At 33.1% G+C, this 19,506-nt stretch overlaps 1 protein-coding gene and 1 long non-coding RNA gene across 3 annotated transcripts; one reads left to right on the plus strand and one right to left on the minus strand.

The window, feature by feature from the left end:
• Positions 1 to 63: 63 nt before the first annotated feature.
• On the minus strand, positions 64 to 18,875 carry ced-6 (PTB domain-containing adapter protein ced-6). Of its 2 annotated transcripts, none has more exons than XM_074139293.1 (11): positions 18,645 to 18,875; positions 6,641 to 6,709; positions 5,472 to 5,536; positions 5,229 to 5,399; positions 4,935 to 5,125; positions 4,247 to 4,385; positions 3,691 to 3,823; positions 2,500 to 2,599; positions 2,262 to 2,413; positions 1,573 to 1,745; positions 64 to 790 (listed from the first exon to the last, which is right to left on the minus strand). In XM_074139293.1, the coding sequence occupies exons 2-11, from the start codon at positions 6,690 to 6,692 to the stop codon at positions 716 to 718; spliced, it is 1,251 nt and encodes a 416-aa protein (XP_073995394.1). In that variant the 5' UTR covers positions 6,693 to 6,709; positions 18,645 to 18,875; the 3' UTR covers positions 64 to 715. The 2 variants fall into 2 exon arrangements, with proteins under 2 accessions (XP_073995394.1, XP_073995393.1); XM_074139292.1 differs by lacking the exon at positions 18,645 to 18,875 and adding an exon at positions 9,479 to 9,509.
• On the plus strand, positions 8,164 to 12,446 carry LOC141459819 (uncharacterized). Its single transcript, XR_012461629.1, has 2 exons — positions 8,164 to 8,494; positions 12,095 to 12,446. It is a non-coding gene; the product is annotated as an uncharacterized lncRNA (long non-coding RNA).
• Positions 18,876 to 19,506: the final 631 nt, after the last annotated feature.

Genomic DNA, 19,506 nt, shown 5'->3' on the forward strand with positions numbered 1-19,506 from the left:
TTCCTTTCTTTTTTTATTTTTATAATTCATCTAAAGTTGTTTTTAATATTTAATATAATCAAATTATATAAATGATTTATTATTTTATTTTTTAAATTTGTTTTATATATAAATTACCAAAAATCGATATATATAGATGTATAAATTCACTCTTTGTTAATCAATATTTACATACATAAAATCTCCAATTATCGATACATAAATTGACAGAACTATCTGTACAATGTACAGAATAGTATTAACAATAATAGTTTTAGGAAGTGATAAAGCTTGGAATGAAGAATTAATCCATTCTGTACATAAAAATGGTCCCTAATAAAAACTTATTTCAACGTAATGTCTAAAACACAAATCGCCAGATCATTATATAAACTAATATCAGTACATTTTTCTTTGTATAAATTTCAATCATAAAGTATGTACAAAAAAAGAAAATATATATATATAAATACGAAGATTATATTTATATAAAAACAGCCAAAGTGATACATTTTTTAGGGAGAATGAAGTATTTTTTGATATTATACAGCATAATGAGAATTTGTTTTGTCTATCAATTTACACACACACACAAAGTAAAAATTATTTATCTAAAAAAATATATATATCGTTAAATTTGGATATTTTACTGGATAAAGAAGAATACTTTCATTATCACTGGATTAATAAAGAGAAAGGACTTCCTTCTTGGAAAGACAGTGTTCCCTGAAATACATTATTTCCTTAATGGATCTAAACTTTCAATAGAAAAATCTTCATTTCCAAATGACAGGCCACGACTGAACCCATCCTGTAAATACAAAACAAAATCTATCGTAAAGGCAATCACTACATTTCTGGCAATCATATAAACAAATCGAACATGTTGGCTTTAGAGGCGGCGAACGGGAGCCCAGATTCATTCAATTATTCCCTTCCATTCCAAATAGTAAATTCTTAATACTCCAGGAAACCCTAAGAAGAGCGGGTCCGGCATACACGAATAACTTCCTATTGTCAAACGTAACATTATCCCTTCTTTCAGAAGAGGAAGTATCGTCCAACATGTGGTAACCAGGCAGCTTTCTGAACAAGGCCCTCCTAAGCCCGTGTTAGTCAGCAACTTATTCTTTGAGAGTGCGTTCTCGGCACCTTGAACTAGAATTCCTGAGAGTTCGCTAAACCAGAATAGTTGCATGCACCATTATTTTCGTAAGTTGTTTTTATTATCTTTTATTATCAGCAATCAAATAAACTGAAAATCCAAGGTATTATCGCTTACGATCTGGCAATACAATACAATATGTACATCTATAAAATGCAAGCATTACTTCTACACAAATACTACAACGCGTCAAGCAACTATTCAAAGATCATAAAGTCATATTACTTTCATGGTGTCATTTTCTTGGAAAACAATTATGATTATCCTAAAAATGATTCTATTTCGAAGTAATTAAAGACGTGATCTGAAGAAGGACCATCACACCGAACAGATGTACGGAAGTTTATGGCCTTTTTTTTAAACCGTTCCATTCCTTTTACTTTTGCAAGAGAGGCGCAGCATGCATCAACCTGCTAGTTTTTACGTACCTTCATTTCGAGTATTTTCTTATCTATTATCCCGATAGCGTTTTCTATATCAAGAGGAGCGTTTCCAAAGTCACCCATTCCAAACGGATCTACTTCAGTGGATGTTGGCTGCGAATTATTCATGGACATGCCAGCCGTTAGTTTTCTTGTACTTGTCTTTGGAGGTGGTGCTACTGCAAGACAAAATTAGGATCAAATTTAGTTATTTTCTCTCAATTTACAGTTCCGGACAAACTAATTGTTGCTGTTATAAATTAATGTTTGGAAATAGAAAAGATTATAAATTAAAATTTAAAAAAGTGAAAAATCCACTCAGCAGGGTTATTTACGCTTAAGAATGTTTTCTCTGAACTCTATATATAATAGTATTCGTTTTTCAAGATAAGGTTCAAATACACAAACCATTTTCTTAAAAAACACTTTTTTAGTCTCAGCGAATCTTAAAACGGAAATTACCGTTGAAAACCGAAACTCTGAATTAGTGCAATGTATGAATACTTGATTTTTCTGAGTTCTAAAAAACTCATTATTAATTAAAATTAAAATATTAATTAAATTTTTAAATATTTAAATCTAATGTTTGTAAATATTTTCTCCAGTCCATCCATTAAATAAGCAGCAATAATTAGCGCTGTTTTTGTATTGAATAAATAAAATTAATAAGCCGCTATTAAATTAGGTTAACTCACATAACGGAGGTGGCCCATTATTGTTCAATAATAAATTCTGCTGACTTTTTTGTACATTATTTGCTTGCGTTTCGTACGCACGTGGATTGAAATCGTCATCCAATTCATCTAACAGCAGTCCTTCCAATTTTGTACCAACCGCAGGTACATCACTGTTTAAATAAATTACATTAGTTGAAGATCTATAAAACGAATATATTTCCTATAACATAATTTTTGCAATTAGATAACTAGAGACCTGATAAATGCGTTCTTTTCAAAAGATCTTGGAGGAACTGGTGGAAGTGTAGAAGGACACGGAACTGTCGTACTGTTCTCATTAAGGTTCAACAACAAACCTGCAAATGTAAACAATAAAATCAAAAAATTACAAACTGGAACTTTCTAATACGAATTAACTTTTTCTTTAACAAAAAGAAATAAATAATAAATATAAATATCAAGCATGAACTCATCCACATAATTTCCTTCTATCGCAAAATAAGTAATAGCTTTTCCTTGAAAATTCAGTTCTCTATTCACGAAACTCTAAATAAATTGTAAAACCCATGGGGTTCCACGTGTTGAAGTGTTTTTCAATTAAATATTGAGGAAAATAAAGTGAAATTACTTCTAAAGTTAAGACTCCATTATAAATCCCACAGAATTAGAAAAAATAATCTTACGCAGAATCTGGTGGTAACTGCATAAATTTAAGATAAAACTTTACAAAGACTTGACAATTACAACGTTACTATAAACTGAATTCATCTTGAAGAACATTTCTTCTTTTACGCAATTAGACGTTCTGTTCGTGCATGTTTCACCACCGGTTTATTCAAAGAAGATAGAGAGCAATTTCCCTCAGCGTCATATATTATCATCATCATCCATATTGTCATATTCTTTAACGCTTTCGATGCGCCTCTTAGTTGTGTCTTTAATAGAAGAAACTATAAATTCCAATTCTACAAATACTCTCTACAATAAATTATCCACTCGATAGTAACGATGACACTGCCGCTAACATCAATGATTGGCAACGATACTGTCTTTGGAGTGTCTGCTGTCAGCATCCCAGGTTATCCACCCTTCAATACTTGTATGTTAACAGTCCAGTATTAATGGGTAATGGAAGGAATAAGCTAAGATAAACTGCAATGGGTCTACAATACGAAGAAGTGCAAGTATGTTCTAGACCAGTAATGAAGCATAGTATTGAGAGCAAAGTGTAGGCAATCGTCAGAAATGCCCAAACCTTCATCATGGGATCATCCTTTAACATAATTATACTGGCCGGTGTGGTACCATTTGTTCCTAATTACATAGAATGGATATATAACTAGAATAAATAGAAACTACAAAAAATAACTTCAGTGCTTAATAATAATAATAATAATAATAAAATTTTAAATTAAATGTTAATCTTACATGAAAAAAAGGTACTAACCATTTGATGATTCATTATTGTTAAGAATACCATTGGAGGAAGTGGTAGAAATACTATCAGAGAGGTTATCGTTTGTTTCAGAAACAACTAACATATTTGTAATCTTGTTTCTTCTCATGTAACCTTCAATATCCTGGTAAACAAATAAAATCACAGATCAGATTGTATATTTTTATTGATTACCTAGCTTGTTTTTCATAAACAAGTTTGTTTACTGCGACTTGCTAAAATTGTTTTAATTATTAGAACCTCTTGATTATTGAGGAACGTAAAACATTAGGGTGGAGCCAAGAAAACTCTAGTGGGAAGTGCCTAAATGTTTCTAACAAGGGGATAGGATCGTCAATAAAACGGATGTGGATTCTAAAGAAAGAAGGGGAAGTAGCCAGTTCCGGCTACTTAAGAACAAACTCATAAGAACTCTTATGATCTAATCAAATTTCAATCCAAGTTAGGCAAACCTAACACAAGATGATATATGCAAACTCAACTGAAAAACAACTAAATTTTGCAATAGTTCAGCTGGTTGTAGTTGTTACACAGACTGCATACTTACGCTGGCCTGACCATTCAGCACATCACTGAGTCTTTGCCTGAGAGCTGAGGATTCATTTTCCAACTGTTTGACTCTCTGCTGCAGTAACATCACTCTCCTCTGTACTTCCAAATCTTTACCGGACGTTTCAACAAACCTCCTATTCCAAAAAAAGCAATGGATTAATTAAACTAATACCATACAAAATAATAATAACAGTAATAAAGTATTATAGTAAGGACCATATTTGGCGGAAGATGGAGAGAATGGTGAGTCGAAGATGACAGCTGACTTTAAATATCTGGGGATTCATAGAAGAGAACAGAGGTAGTTGAGACGGGAGATGGATAGAAGGAAGTAAAAAATGGTTTGCTTTAAGTCTCTAGAGTCGTCTCTAGGTGTATATATACTTAGAGACGATTTAGAGAAGCTTGAAGAATAGGAACACCCACAAGAAGGTGGGGGTTAGGAATAAGCTGGAAGTAAACAGCAACATTCTTCAATCTATAAAAGACTTTATTGGTTGAGATTGAGAGAAGGAAGCTTTCACAAGAAGTGGAAGAGAGAAAGACATAAAACCCAGGAGGTTTGACGGAGTCATATTGTCTCAGGAAGTCACGATGCGGGTAAATAAAATAGAACGGTAAGGTTCAGATTACACCATCCTTAAAGGAAATGTTCCTTACAAATAAATAAAGCAGACACTTACTTATAAGCGAGATCGAAGGCTTGGCCAATCGTCAGGGTGATCTCTTCGGCAAGTTTGTCACTGACGAACACAAAACACATGTGTCTCTCTGAGTCCGGACAATCCTTGGCAATGAACGAGAAAAATTTCTTCTCTCCTTTATCATCGGCGCAGTAGGAGATCCGATGCAGCGGGTATTGATGCATGATTCTCTGTTTATTTGGAAACGAAAAAAAAAGCAATAAACACAATTGCTATTAGGGCATGAAATTAAAAAAGTAAAAATAATCAAACTGATGTGAACATTGAATTTACCTTAGTCTTTGGTTCTTGTATTGCAACACCATCAATGCTAATTGTAAGTTCAACTTTTGGTATCTTGGAACCCTCAGCTTTTTTCAATTGTTGATTAAATTTCAATTTTCTTATCCCCTCTTTGACTACATCAATACCTTTTGGTTGATCAACTTCCGTGTTGCCCATAAACTGTAAGAAATTAAAATTATTAAAAAATAAGAACAAATTTTTCATCTCGGCGTTACGTTAGGAGCGCCTTACCTTGACTAGATATGCTATGTGGCCTTTCTGCAGCGCGTCTGGAGGGTGTATCCAATTTCGGTTGCCTAGCAACAACACAAATTTCAAATAGAGCTAAGAAAACCAGAAACAAGAACAATTTGGTGTAACTACCCAATTATCTTAGAATTTTAGTTAATAATTTACTTAAACTTAGAATTTGTCTTAATCATGTGATATAAAATATGGGGCACGGGACTCTCACAACTTCCCTCACTAAAACTCATACAATTTCCTTTAAAGTTAGAACTAGACTAAAGCAAAAAAAAGGAAATGCACCAGGAATTCATCCCTTCGGCCATGCTTCCCCTCCATAGAACTGTCCTATTCTAATTTTAGGTCATTAAATTGCAGATCTATATTTACCAGATCTATAATTGTGTACAACTTGCGTAGCACTTTGCAGGAGCTGTTTTCGAGAAAAATGAGGAAAACCCTTTAGGAAATTCGCAATTACTACTTCATCATTTTCTCAATAACCTTCCGGATTAGCTGAATATTTTATCCTCTTAACAATCTAGATAATTAGAGTAATTATCAGGTACCACTCTAGGTTAACCCACCCATAATCCACTAAACCCTTCAAGAATGCTGCGACAATTATAAACATACAAACGTCTCAGTCACTCTTTCAGGAGAAGGACCTTGTAAGGAACATGCTTGATTCTGTAATGCTTCAAATGCCCGGTACAAATGGGAGGAATTCCTAACAAAGTTTCCTGATAGAACTCGGCCACAAATAAGCCTGATCTGTTCAACCCAAAGAACCTGACCATACCGTACCGTATTATTGATAGTTTCTGTCTGACTTTAAAATGCATGGACTCGTATAAAGTAGAAATAAGTCCTCGTAATAGAAAGCGGTTTGGAAAGAGACACAATATCACCCTGGTCAGATCGGAGTAGCATCTCAGGATTGATGGCAATCCATCAAACTCATCCACAGCAATGTAAAGCTCAACTCGCTTGGGAGCTCCACAAACACCTGCCAGATTTTCTTATAACTCCACCACTATTTAAGGACTATTAAAGATCAGCCGTACATCTAATGTACAATCAGATAGACCTCATTAGAGCTTCATGCAAGTACCTTATAACCTATAAGTTTTTCAAAGTAGTTTCATTTAGCTTTTACCCTCATTACTACCAACCTTTATCATTTTGTTTACTTTGTGCCCACTTCAGTAGATTAGAGTTTCGCATGGTAAGCGTATCACAATCTGAAACAAACAATAAAACAAATAATTTTGTATGCTTAAGAGCAGGAATGAAGCTACAATCAATTTGTGATGTTGAATCTGGCACAAAGTTTCTGGGGTTTCTTATTTATTTACCCAATTTTATTAATTTAACTTTAAAAAGAAGCAGCGAATAGAAATATATCTCAGCTTTTTTGTTTCATTAGCTGAGATTATTCTTCCACAAATTGTTGAAGTTTGCGCAACTATCAATTATTAGTTGAAGAAATGTAGTTTTATAGTAACTGATGTATATAGTATGTATATTCCGGTGCCCATGAAAACTTAGTACTTTTGTCGATTGTAATCATATTGTTATGATTGTTGCTAAAAGTTTGCTTTTTTAAAACTGAATTTGGAAAAAAAATGTTACAAAAAAGTAACAAAAACATTTTCTTAAAAAGTAAAATAATTGAAGTAGTCTCAGCCAGGGAGCTTAAATAGGAAGTTACGTCTTGCACAGCCGCATGGTTGTCAATGTTATAATACTCTTAGATCCCTTGGAAAGATGGTTGAGCTACATCACGCTGAAGATATATGTTACAGAAATCTGATTACGTTGTGGGTTACATGTAAAGAATATTCTAGGTTTACGAGTACATATATGATGAGCCCACCAAACTGGACTGGCAGTGGGATGGATTACAACACAGTAAATAGGATCGTGGTCAGTAAATTTGTAATTTTGTCAATAGAAAAACTTAATTATAATTTTATATTGAGATAGGTGAATATGAGAGGCAGAGGGTGGCCATCTGAGATAACGAACGAAATAACTGTAATTATCAACATGAACAGCAAAAATAATAAACATTGCAATTAACATACTAATGAGCTGTACCAGTGCTGCACTCTTTTGGTAGATCAGGGCAAACTGGTTGTGCCAGATCTTTTATTAAAGAAAAAACAAATCATATCTTTTTAATTTCAGTCAAATCTAGTACACATCTTACAAACAGCAACACAACAATAAAATTAGGACTCACTGGCAACGAAGTATCTAAGGAAAGCCAACAATAATCCGATCGTTATCTACCAGTTTTTATTAGTAATTATGTTCATGTCAAGTATTATAGGGTTTTTCCCATCATACTGAATAATTTAGTAAATATTGGTCCAAAACAAGCGGCGATAAAATTTGTCCAGAAAACAAATTTGACATTTGTACATTAAAACAATTTACTGGCTTGAGGGCCCCCTTGAACAGGGGGAAAAAAAATCTGTTATGACTTCCCATACGACTTTTTCTGGCTAATATTCTCAAGGTTTTCATTTCTGTAAATTTCCGGGAAAATATTTCGTAACAAGAAGGAAGTTAAAGAAAAATTATTGGAACCATTTTTGAATAAAAATCTCGTAAAAACTGGAAAAATCAATAACATTTCCTCGTTAAATCGATTTTTCTCAAACTTGCAGTTTTGGTTACCTTCCTTTTGTTATATTTCTGATTCATTCTTTTTAGGTTAGTTTTTTAATTAATATGGTTGTTCATGTAAACAAACCCTGATTCCTTTGAATAATAGAAAAATTTAAAATAAAAAGAAAAAATATAAATAATAAAATAGTGGAAATATCCGATAAAAAAACAAACAAAATTTTACAAAAGCTGAAGATCGCTGATGGTAGCCGAAGCATCCGATAAACTAATATCAAAATAAGATAAATAGAATTAAAGGGAGCAGAGAAAAAACGATTTTGTGAAACAACCATTTGAAATATTTATATAAGAAATGAGAAAGTTAAATGGTACATCGCAGGAAAGCCAAGGTAGGCTCGTATAACTTTTATTTGATCCCTTTTTACTAGAAAAATTCCATTAAGGGAGAGAGAAATGGTAGGCTTCCCTCTAAAAGGCATCACCTCATATTATACTAACTTTATTAATAATAATAAGAATGTCTTATTAAATAAAATTTACAAATATGAGATAAATTGGTAGTCCAAAAGTACCCTTTGCAGCATTGTTTTTCCAGTATTTTGAGAATTCCCGGAAAATGGCTCCTGCTATTTTATTTAATCTCTTTGAACAGGGAACAGGGATTTATTTGAAGGATTTCCCTAAGAAAATTAGATAAAGGGCATTTCTGGAAAAGTAGTGAACAGATTTCCTTTAGTATCCTTTTTGTTGTAGATTCTTTTGATGGACTATCTCGTGAGTACTTTTCTTTTTAAGAAGGCCTATCCTGTGTAGATACATTTCAGTGAAATGAACGATTCCAAATTGTATAGTATTGTTAAAAATTCAATGTGAATCAAATGTTTAAAATTCACAGTCAATCTGTGAATTAGAACCTTGAGAATAGTATAAGTAACAGAACATGAGATTTTGTTTTGTTCAAGTAACTCTCTGGCAGGAATTTTTGAAAAGATCGTTTAAAGTGATCAATTACTAAATAGTAAAACATCTCGACATGGACATTCTTGACATTTACCATTGTGGAAACGTGACAATCTGTACAAGGGTTATGCAAACTGCATTCAGCACTGCATACATAATTGTTACATTCTAAAATGTTATCTACAACTACTAGTTAAAGAGAATTTAGCGTGCCATTTTTATTAGCTTGGTCTTTCTTAGTGAGATCATTTTTAAGTGAGATAACATTTTGCAAAAAACAAGAATTTATATTTATGAAATATATTTACGGATTACTTCATAATTTTTTTAAGGAAAATATGTTTTTTTTTTCTCCTACTGATATTTAAAATGTTTAAATATTTATTTAAACTAATATTTCGGCATCCTAATACCTCGGTGGTTTAGCATAGACTCCAGCTGCAGAGATCGAGTCCTGTTGGATGTCTGCAGCCCAGCTAGAGTGTAACGAGAGAACACTGTCTCTAGGCTATCCTGGTGCACTGAGCAAAAAGAATAAATATCTAATTTGACCTCTACCACTTTCTCTTAAAAATGTCAAGGTTCCAACTCATACTTTTTCTCCAAACTTCTAATTTCATCAACGTATTTTCGCTCCTTTTCAATACTTCATTTGTAAAACCTATATTATACTAAACTAGCACTTTAGAGGCACTTATACCTCCCCCCCAAGATACCCAAACAATCTTCCAAGAAAAATAAAGTTATATATTTCTACGTGAATATCTGTCCATACATACAAACGGATTATTTAGAAAAACTCCAATCAATTAAGGTAATGCTAATTGTTGAGGAATGTGCATGAAACTCGCAATTATAGCAACAAATTTACAACCTTCTTAACAGTAATTACAGTGATAAGACGTGACCCTAGAATGTCTATTTCGCTAGGTCACGAAACAGGGAGCCAAAAAATTTATACAACATCGTATTGCTAACCTTTAATATTAAATTGAAAATTGGATTTTATTTAAACTAAATGTAATAAATTTATTTATAATTTTTAGAACATCGATAGTGCGCAAAACTGGACTCTCACTTACTGAAAATCAAATAGTTCATAAATCAGCTAAAACGTTTAGCTGAATTTTAGAACTACTTTCACAAAATTAGTGCAGTAATGGGCACATTTTCGAAGGATTGCAGTTATTTTTGAATTATCGGTTAAAGCAATTTATATACGATGTTTAAAGTATAGAAAAAGAAAGCGCATGTAACGGTTTTCAACAAAATATAGAAAAAAACTGAGGAAGACGTTTCAGCAGAAAAGTTTCAGCTGTTCGCGATTTTTTTGTTTTGCAGATAGATATTCTGTCCGAATATTGATCATTTTCAAAAATTAGATTTTTGGACACAAGGGCTCCCGAAACTTCATTTTCTCAAGTGAATTCTTAATTAGAAACTCTCAGACGAGCGCAATATCTTCCCTTACCCGTGGAAACGGAAAAAGTGTTTACACTTCCGTTCGAGAATTACGATATACGGACACTGACTTGTAAACTGAGAAAGAAGAGCTAGAAACTTTTCTTCTTTTTCTCACTTGCACTTCCGCCAGTATGTATGCCTTCGAACATTAGAATAGTCAGCTGAAGCCTTCCTTTGCTTGAAGCGCAGTCAGTGAAAGTTTGAACTCGGCAAAACTTACAATTAGTGGCCCATCAATTGTTTATTCGGACTATTTTGAATTCACATCACACACAACTCTTACTTTCGTTTTCATCTCAGTCCAGTAAATTCATCGCCATCCCCACCACACTAATTGTGTACGACAGGAAGTTGGAATTATCATTTCTTTCTTTTCATCAATGCGGAGGAGACTCTGCACAAATGTAGCTAAAATTATTCATTCTAAAGAGCTCCTTTAGTAAATTTGTTTATATCTAATAATTACTACAATAAGATATGCCTGATGTAAATCGTTACCACGACAGCCTCTGACACACTCAAGACAATTTTTAAAACCTGTTTTTTGGATTCAGGGGACCTCAAAAAGGTTTTTTTTTCTGACAAAAATCTGACACGATTCAATATTTTCTATTAGGTATAGCAAGAGAAAGAAAACTTGTCTTTAATTACAGTTTTCCTAGATCAGCAACAGTTCTTGACATAATGTAGGTGTCACTTGAGCAAACGTATCCAGCCGTCGAAGTTCGGAGAATTTCATGACGTAAAAATTGTACCAAGAAATAACAGAGAGTGTCAACGATACAAATTCTATGGACTAGTAATAAATACTAATAGATTATTTTTGTTAATCTCACTCTCCAATAAATTGAATTGAGAATTGAATATAACAAAATAACTGCTGATGAAGGTCAGTGGAAGAAAAAAAAAGGCAGATGTGACGTAAGATAATCAATTATCTCCAGTGTAAGAGTCCATTACGTAGAACTCATCATCCAGAATCACTGGAAATAAAAATATTTTTATAGGGTTATTTATTTTATGGAAAAGATGGCGTCAAAGTGCCGCAAGATATTCTAGGGAATCGATTTAGTGGAATCTCTTTCTCTTACACCCAGCAAAATGGACGCATTACGATAGTTTAACTGTCCAAGTCTCACCAGGAACATCCGAGGGGGATTGCTGCTTGAGTAAAATGAATTTGTCTAAATTCAACTCAATCTAATGCATAACCCATTCTTCGATTTTTAGCATCATAAAAGTTTTAAATAATTCTTTTCATTATAATTAGTTGTTTAAAAATTCAAGTTATTTCTTCTTCTGTTTCCACGTAAGCTGCTTCTAAGAGGTTATCTTAACCCCCACATTCACTAACATCAGCTGTACTTGAATTGGACCAACTTCTTTTCATGTCAGTTCTGGCCATGATTTCCCACCAAAGTGCAATATCTCAAAAAGGGACAACTGCTGAAAGCTAAAATATGAAATTCTGTTTTGATGCTCGTATGTCTTCCGGCGTAAATATTTTAAATTTCTCAAAAATTGTTCTAACGACTTCCTTTCGTTAATCATTTGTTTGTTTGCAGTTAAAGATCAAAGGATCTTTCGAGGAACAAGCGAAATTAGCTGTGGCGATTAGCTGACACAAGTCCAGTGTAAATTAGTCGAGTGGTAACTGCAACAGGAGAGTGTCTGTTCACTGTTTTATCTTCTCTCGGACACGAGACCGCCAGACCAGTTGACAGGAAATTTACTGTTATCTTCCCATTAGTGTAGTTACTGAGAATTGTCTACTCTTCATAACTAATAAGAAAGATATATTTCTACTGGAAATGGTTTCAATATCCTGATTCTACGTACAATATGTTGACGAAAATGTTTATAATTTTTTTTTTTTTTTTGTAAAACTGAGGAATTATAAGAGCGTATCTATAGTATTGTTGGTCTACAGTTTGTGTTTTATTAGTTTTAATTTTTAAATAGCAAAATTAGATAACAATGAATGCAGCTGTACGGGCGAGTTAGTTAGTTACGGTTGAGTTGCGACATATTGTAAGTGGAGGCAAAGAAAATCATGGCAAAAGTCATGGAACTTACTGACAATAAGCGAGCAATAACAGGTAAATACGAATTTTGTGACTGGATACCACAAATGCAGAGGTTTCAAAACTTGTTGGTAGTTATTGATCATCATGAAGATTTGTCACAGCCTCATATCAAAATTGGTGGAGGAATTCATGCATTGCGACCTAGCGTTGCAGCATTGAGTACAATTATGTGCACATCATAAGGAAAAACAGAGTTTAAGATTAGCTTCAGGGACTGTCTGGAGCCTTTTCCTAGGAGCTAGATGGACAGTATTGTCTGTAACGAGAGAACAATGTCCGGAAACCGGCAGTGCAAAGCTCTGGGTGATGTTGATATTAAATACAAAAAATGGTGATCATAAAATAGTTAAAATTCAAATAAATAAAAATTCGGAAGCTCATTAAAATGTTAATTAAACCGGTTTTTTTCACAACAGTTTCTTATCAATGAATGTGATTGGTACAACACTCAACGAGCAAAACAACAATGTACACCCTTAATGAACAGCATAACTTCCGTTATGGCATAATTCTTGAGTGTTGCCAAACCTTGTTTCTAATAACATGCGATAACGGAAATACGGGGTCCTTTACTTTCTCTACTGCAGTACTCATGGAGGCCACTTGCATTTTAATTCAAACATAGAATGTTTACTAAAAGCTGTCTAATATTATAAAACTTAACTATGGCAAAACGATAAATTTCAGAGCAGCGTGGCATTCCTGTTCAAAATTAAAGAACAGCATAAAAAATAGCACGCAACAGGAAAGTGAAAACCCCCAAGTTACTCAGCTGGTAAAGTTGTTGCACATGTCAATGATATTCATCAAGTTGGCATTTCGGTAATAACTTTGTTTTAAAAAAAAGTAACAAGAATTAGAAACTTTCAACAGACAATAAAACAAAAAATTGACGTCGTTTTAGAAACAATCTAAATTACTTGAGTAAAGTGCCATTTCCGGTAAAAAAAAAAAAACAGATTTTGTTCAAAACTTCAGCGACTCAAATAATGGCACCCAATTAAATATCCAATCTGAATTAGTCAAGACAAGTACTTCGGCGTAAAACTAGATAAAGTGACCTCCATCTATGTCAGGACAAAGTGAACTCAGGGTTGCTTTTCCCGTTACTCTCACACATTACTGGAAGAACATTGTATAAAATGAATTCCTCTTCTACAGAATGGTCATCCGGCTGATGTTACTCTATGCTTGTTCTGTCTTTGTATAAAGTCACTCTAGATGGCTCAGGTCACTTCTCAGATAAAGCCACTGACTTTTCAAAATACACTTGAATCGATTATTTACCTTTGCGAGAAATTTTTCACAATACTTTATCCATAACTGCATGTGAGATCTGGTCCACATTTCAGACTCTCATCCTAACCCACTCTGCCGCCAAATAACCTTAAATCCCTCCGTTCCCCTCTAAAACTGCTTCCTCATGCTGCAGTTTTCTCCCTCTGTTTCTACATATAATTTCCCAAGCCTTGTCTAAACACCATAACAGTCTATGAGAAGAATATAACTTATAATCAGTAAAATGGTTCTTCCTTGTTAAGATTATAATGAGCAGGAAGTTAAATTAAGGACTGCTCGCTATTTGATAACTGCTGTACGCCCAACTACCGCGCTCAGATATCTTGGACAGTAGCGACAGGCAAATGAATAAAAATTTCTTTCCATACCATTTAATGAATCTTAAGGCTCAGAATCGAACCCAGTACCACATCTTAATAATAATGCATTTTAGTTTTGCCGCCCGTGCCTAACAGCTCGAAACCGAGGCGCTCGTTCCTTAAAAGATGAAGCACCACCCACTGCAATTGAAGGAATTCGAATTCCAAGTAACAGCGATTTTAACTTTACTAAAAATGATAACAAATCAGATGAGATGAAGGTGCCTCGGCCCACACACGCCGATACCATATTTTCTGACTCAAATAGTAGCTCAAACCGGGTATTCCCAGCGATAACTCAATACTGAGAATTTGACACCGTTCGCGATATCTCCACTTATTAGCAATAAAAATAATAAGAGAACATTTAAAACAATGTGGAAAAATAGGCAAAACATTGTTACAACAGGATTAAAAGAATCCTTTTAAACGGCTGACTTCTGTCTGAAATAAAGGTCAAGAAAAATGTACACACATTTACAAAACTGTATAAAATTTAACAAAAAAAAAAGAGGGCTAGTGGGGAATTATAAGGTAAGGATAGACGCAATAGTAGATCCTGAAGTGCAGAGCCTGGTACAAACTCGCACCAAGGCTGTAACGAGTCGACTTGGGCATCCCCTCTACCGGTCCTAATTTGTGTCTGTACTAGCGTCAGACTAGCTCGTGTTACGTACACTGACTGCAGAAATAGGGGCGTTATTCCACTGATATGCAAAATGTAATATCAACATAAACAACCAAGATAATAAATGCGTATTTAAATTAAGAAAACAAATTATTAATTTTGAAGATTTACTATTAAGAAGGGCAAGCATGAATTTAACTCCATTGGATTGGTGGTCAGGTCACAGCTTAACAGAAATAGTGCAAAGTTAAAATCGGAAATTTCGACTAGGTGCATCCGGAGGACGTGAAACAGAAAATGTCAATTTATTGGAAGAGTATTTGTGTCAAGATTTGTTCCAAAAAAAGATTTTTATAAGAAGGCAGTGCAATGAGTAAGCGAAGTTGTCACAATAACATAGCAGCCATTTTCAAGAGAATCTTAAAAAAAGCGAATTTTCTTAAAAATGTGCTTCTCCTGCTGAGAAATTATGATCGCTTATTTTCTATTCTCGGTGGGGGAGGGGGGGTACCCTAACTGAAAAGGAGCTTAAGCTTCCTGAGTTTTCTGTGTTCACACATCTAGAACATTATCAACTTTTTGGAGTCAAGGCTCCACAAAACGCATATCTTTGATCGATATCAAAAGATATCGATACTACCACAAATAACGAGAGAAAGAAAAAAAAAAATCTGTGCTAGATTAACAGGACTATCTGTTACTAGAATCCCAACAACTACTCATCGATTTTCTTCACTCTGAACTTCAAAACCTGACTAATTTTTAGGAACATTTATTCACTAATGGGAAGCCTACCACTGTTCCCTCAGCCAAACTGCCCTAAATAACAAATTTTTTTCTCGAGAACTGTCCCCAACAAAAGTTCTAGATCTACAGAGTGTGGAATTATATGAAGTTCAGAGAAAACCGTGAAGGCGATTTTCAAAAAAACTTAGAAAAATTGAAAAAGGATTAGTGGAGTTAGTTTTCCGGTCGAAGAGGTCCTTCTAACTCGAAAATTTAGGTTTTAAATTTAACTTATTTAATTGTTCTTAAGAATATGAAGATCTAGAATGTACATTATACAGAAATGGCAAATTAGAGGCCTAAATACCCTTCTAGAAGAGCCCTTTCGAGTCTTCTTAAAATAATAGTTTTAAAACCCATGTCATAAACTTCAAAGAACCGTTTCGACAAAGATCATCCCGGTAGACCAAAATGTTATGGTAACATCTACTACAATCAAATATCAGTTTTAATGTTCTCCTATTTTTCGTTTCTAAATTACAGAATAACCCACAATTCTTGCAAAAATCACATTTTAGTGATCACTGGGCTTGCCTCAAAATTTGTATTCCCGATGAAAACTTAAAACCGTAAACATGCTCGAACAACCAAAATTCCTGCTTCAGCGTGCTGAGTAAGCAGAATATAAAATCTAAAAGTAAGAAATAGAATATCAACAATAATAAGAAAATAAGTAAAATGAACCTGTGATTTCGGAAAAAAAAAAAAATTCATTATTCCCACATTACTAAATAAACCTTGCAACACTGTTTCATAAACGTACAGAAAATAGTGACGTATAGTTTTAAGCCTGGAATAAATGTTTTGTATTATTCGTCGTTATATTCTAGGTACTCTAGGTTGTTTCCCATACTTTCATTAGGCAAATCACACAAACACTTTCACTAACAATTCTCCAAATAACAGCAATCGTTTGTCAACCTACACTTTTGCTCTTATTACGAAAAAACTGAATTACCAATCTTATTTGTAATAGAGGTAAAAACAGATACAAGTTCATTAAGAATTTTCTTAAAAATTGGTTTTAAGAAATATATTTAACCTTCGTTTAATATTGTATAAATTGTAGCATCACAACACTCAAAAAATTCTTTGAAAAGCGTACCAATATTCCCCTCATAGTATTACCTAAAATTTTTCTAGAAAAATGTTTGAAATAAATGTAGAACTACATGTGTGCAACCAGTGTACCTGAGTTTAAACAAAGGGAAAACAATCAGGTTATCGCTACTTCCGGTAGTTCGCTGCTATTTTTTAGGGACCTGAACAAAAAAACACTTCCCGAATCTGGGGACATCACAACGGATATGTTTGGTAAAAACTCAAAACCTAAAATCTGCACAATTCTTCATTTTAACGAGGCCTAAGAGAAATCAAGAAAAAAAAAAACAGATTTATAATTTAACACAAGTTGTTATTTATTATTCAACAATAGTATTTGGAAAATTGTTAAATATTAAGGTCATATCAGAAAAAAAAATTCAAAATAATATGTTAAAATATATCGTGACTTAACTTTTCTAAAGGAGTCAAAAGGGCAAACGGCACATGCGAAACATTTTATAAGATAGAAATGGCAACTAAGATTTGGAATATGAATGTTAAAGAAGTTTTTTTAAAACTTGGTACCACAGATAGGGCAATTTCCTACAAAAAAAAAAGAGAATTTTTTGTATTAATTGTTGGCTTTAGTATTTGCTTACATCCATTAAACCGACATCGTTGATTCATGTACCTCCACTCTATCTGACCGCCAAAACCAGAAATCGAGGGACTATTTTTTAGGAAATCTCAAAAAAGTGAGAAGCCTCTTCAGTAAGGTGCTACTTCCGTACAAAGAATTTTAGTCGTTAAATTTCAGAGGGTATCTCTGGGTATATACCCTGCAAAAGGTTTCATCTTCAAGAGACTTTCTGTTTTTCAGCGATAGTATACGTACATACGTACATGGCAAGCGCACCATTCTCCAAAAACTGCTTTTTGGGACTAAGAGAGAGACTACAAAGCAAACATTATCGGAAAAAATGTATATATATTAAATTTGACAAGCTCCCAATTCTATCTCTGCCTCTAGATATTAAATATTCTTGTTTTAGCTTTCTTTTACTATTGCTAAAATTATACAGGGACATTACATAACTCAACAAATTGTAAATTTACGATAAGAAAGTAACGTTACACTTAATAAATATATTCTACATACGCAAACAAAATTACAAGTTATCATGTGATATCAGGTTGCTATTGGCAAAATCATATAAACATGCGGGCATACTATTATTGATGAACTATGAACCGTGAAAAATATATTTAGTTTTAGTCGATTTTATCTAAATTGTATAAAATTCAATTCACAGAATTTTTTTTTTAACCAATTTAAAAGGAAACAAAGGTCACAGCTTAACCACTCCATTACCTTCGTATAATAGTCATGAAAAAAAAATTAGAAATACATAAATATAATGCAAACAAAACTCTAGTGAGACACAAGGAGCAAAAAAGAAAGGATTCATCCTACCTGAAATCCTTAAGGAAAGTCTTAAAGATCTGGACTCCGCCGATTTTCACAATATAAGATTCAAAATAGCACAACTAAAGGGACCACTTTTGTTAAGTAATCTATCAATTTATTAAGCGGTGAATAAAATATGAAGGTCTCCCAATTGAGCCAGTCACAAATGTGGGTCATCCATAAATGCCTTTTAATAAAAACGTCTTCAACGTTTGATTCCATTAAAGGAGCCAATGACATTTAAAAAAATGTATATATATTGTGACTACCTGTTGTTGCAACTATTAACTATAAGACAAATTTTCTAAAAGTAATATTTAAAATATATTAAGGCCTAAAACCGTAACACTCATCCAGGAAACAATAATTAAGTCAAATGTAATATACTTCATGTTAAAAAAAAAAAATCATGTAACAGGAATTAATAATTACAATACGATTTACCTTTTTGATGGAATTCAACTTCAAAATAGTTTTGTGAATTGTAGACAAAATAATGTGACTGCAATAACCTTTTAATTTAATAGAAAAAAAAAAGAGGGCTCGGAGGATAGAAACCTAAATAGATCAGACAACTGACAGACACAAAGTTACTGGTTTTGGCTGCCTGCAGCGACCGACTGAGCGCTTGCAATAATAATCTGCAGTTAAACTCAATGAATGCTAGCCTACATACTTATACTATGAAACGATCGATCAAGAATCGTTCGATTAATAAATCGTTAGTTATACACAATCGAAATTTAAACATTGAAAGCGTATAGCCACTTTTTTTATTAATTTTGTTCTAAGTAAATTCATTTTTTTTTTTTTTTACAATCATTAAATCAATCACAATTTGTTAAGTTGAGTGTTGTTTATGGTTTTTGATGATTGATTCATTAGTCCAAAAGGAAGCTAGAATATGGCCAATTTCAGTCATTATCAAATTTGAACTTTCCAAAATTTTCCATTTTTAGTTGTGCTGGCCTCATAAACACACAAAAAAAATTGAAAAATTCACTTTTTCGGACTTGAACAGTTATTTTTCAAAATTCAAAATGGAAGATCAACACGATCACAATTCCTTTTCTTGCCAGAAGTATGAATAAGTAAATAATGAAACGAAAAAAAATACTAGTTATAAACAAGATATATTTATTTCAAAACAATTTTTCACGTTTCGATTGGCAAATTTACTAGGTGATTTATCAACTTTTGACCGATTGAAAATATCTTAAATTAATTTATTTTATTTTTTTACATCATTCTCTTAAATTTAGAAAGGCTGCGGAACAAGCAGAATTGTAAAAATATTCGAATTTTT

This window comes from Rhodnius prolixus, unplaced genomic scaffold, assembly GCF_049639745.1.
Source record: "Rhodnius prolixus isolate KJV_2025 unplaced genomic scaffold, Rpr scaffold_23, whole genome shotgun sequence".
NCBI classification, from domain to species: Eukaryota; Metazoa; Arthropoda; class Insecta; order Hemiptera; family Reduviidae; genus Rhodnius; species Rhodnius prolixus.

Coding starts and splice junctions, on each gene's coding strand:
- ced-6 (XM_074139292.1), bottom strand. Junction 4,386..4,934: donor GCCTTCGATCTCGCTTATAA/GTAAGTGTCTGC, acceptor TTTTTGGAATAG/GAGGTTTGTTGAAACGTCCG. Junction 791..1,572: donor AGAAAATACTCGAAATGAAG/GTACGTAAAAAC, acceptor TTGTATTTACAG/GATGGGTTCAGTCGTGGCCT.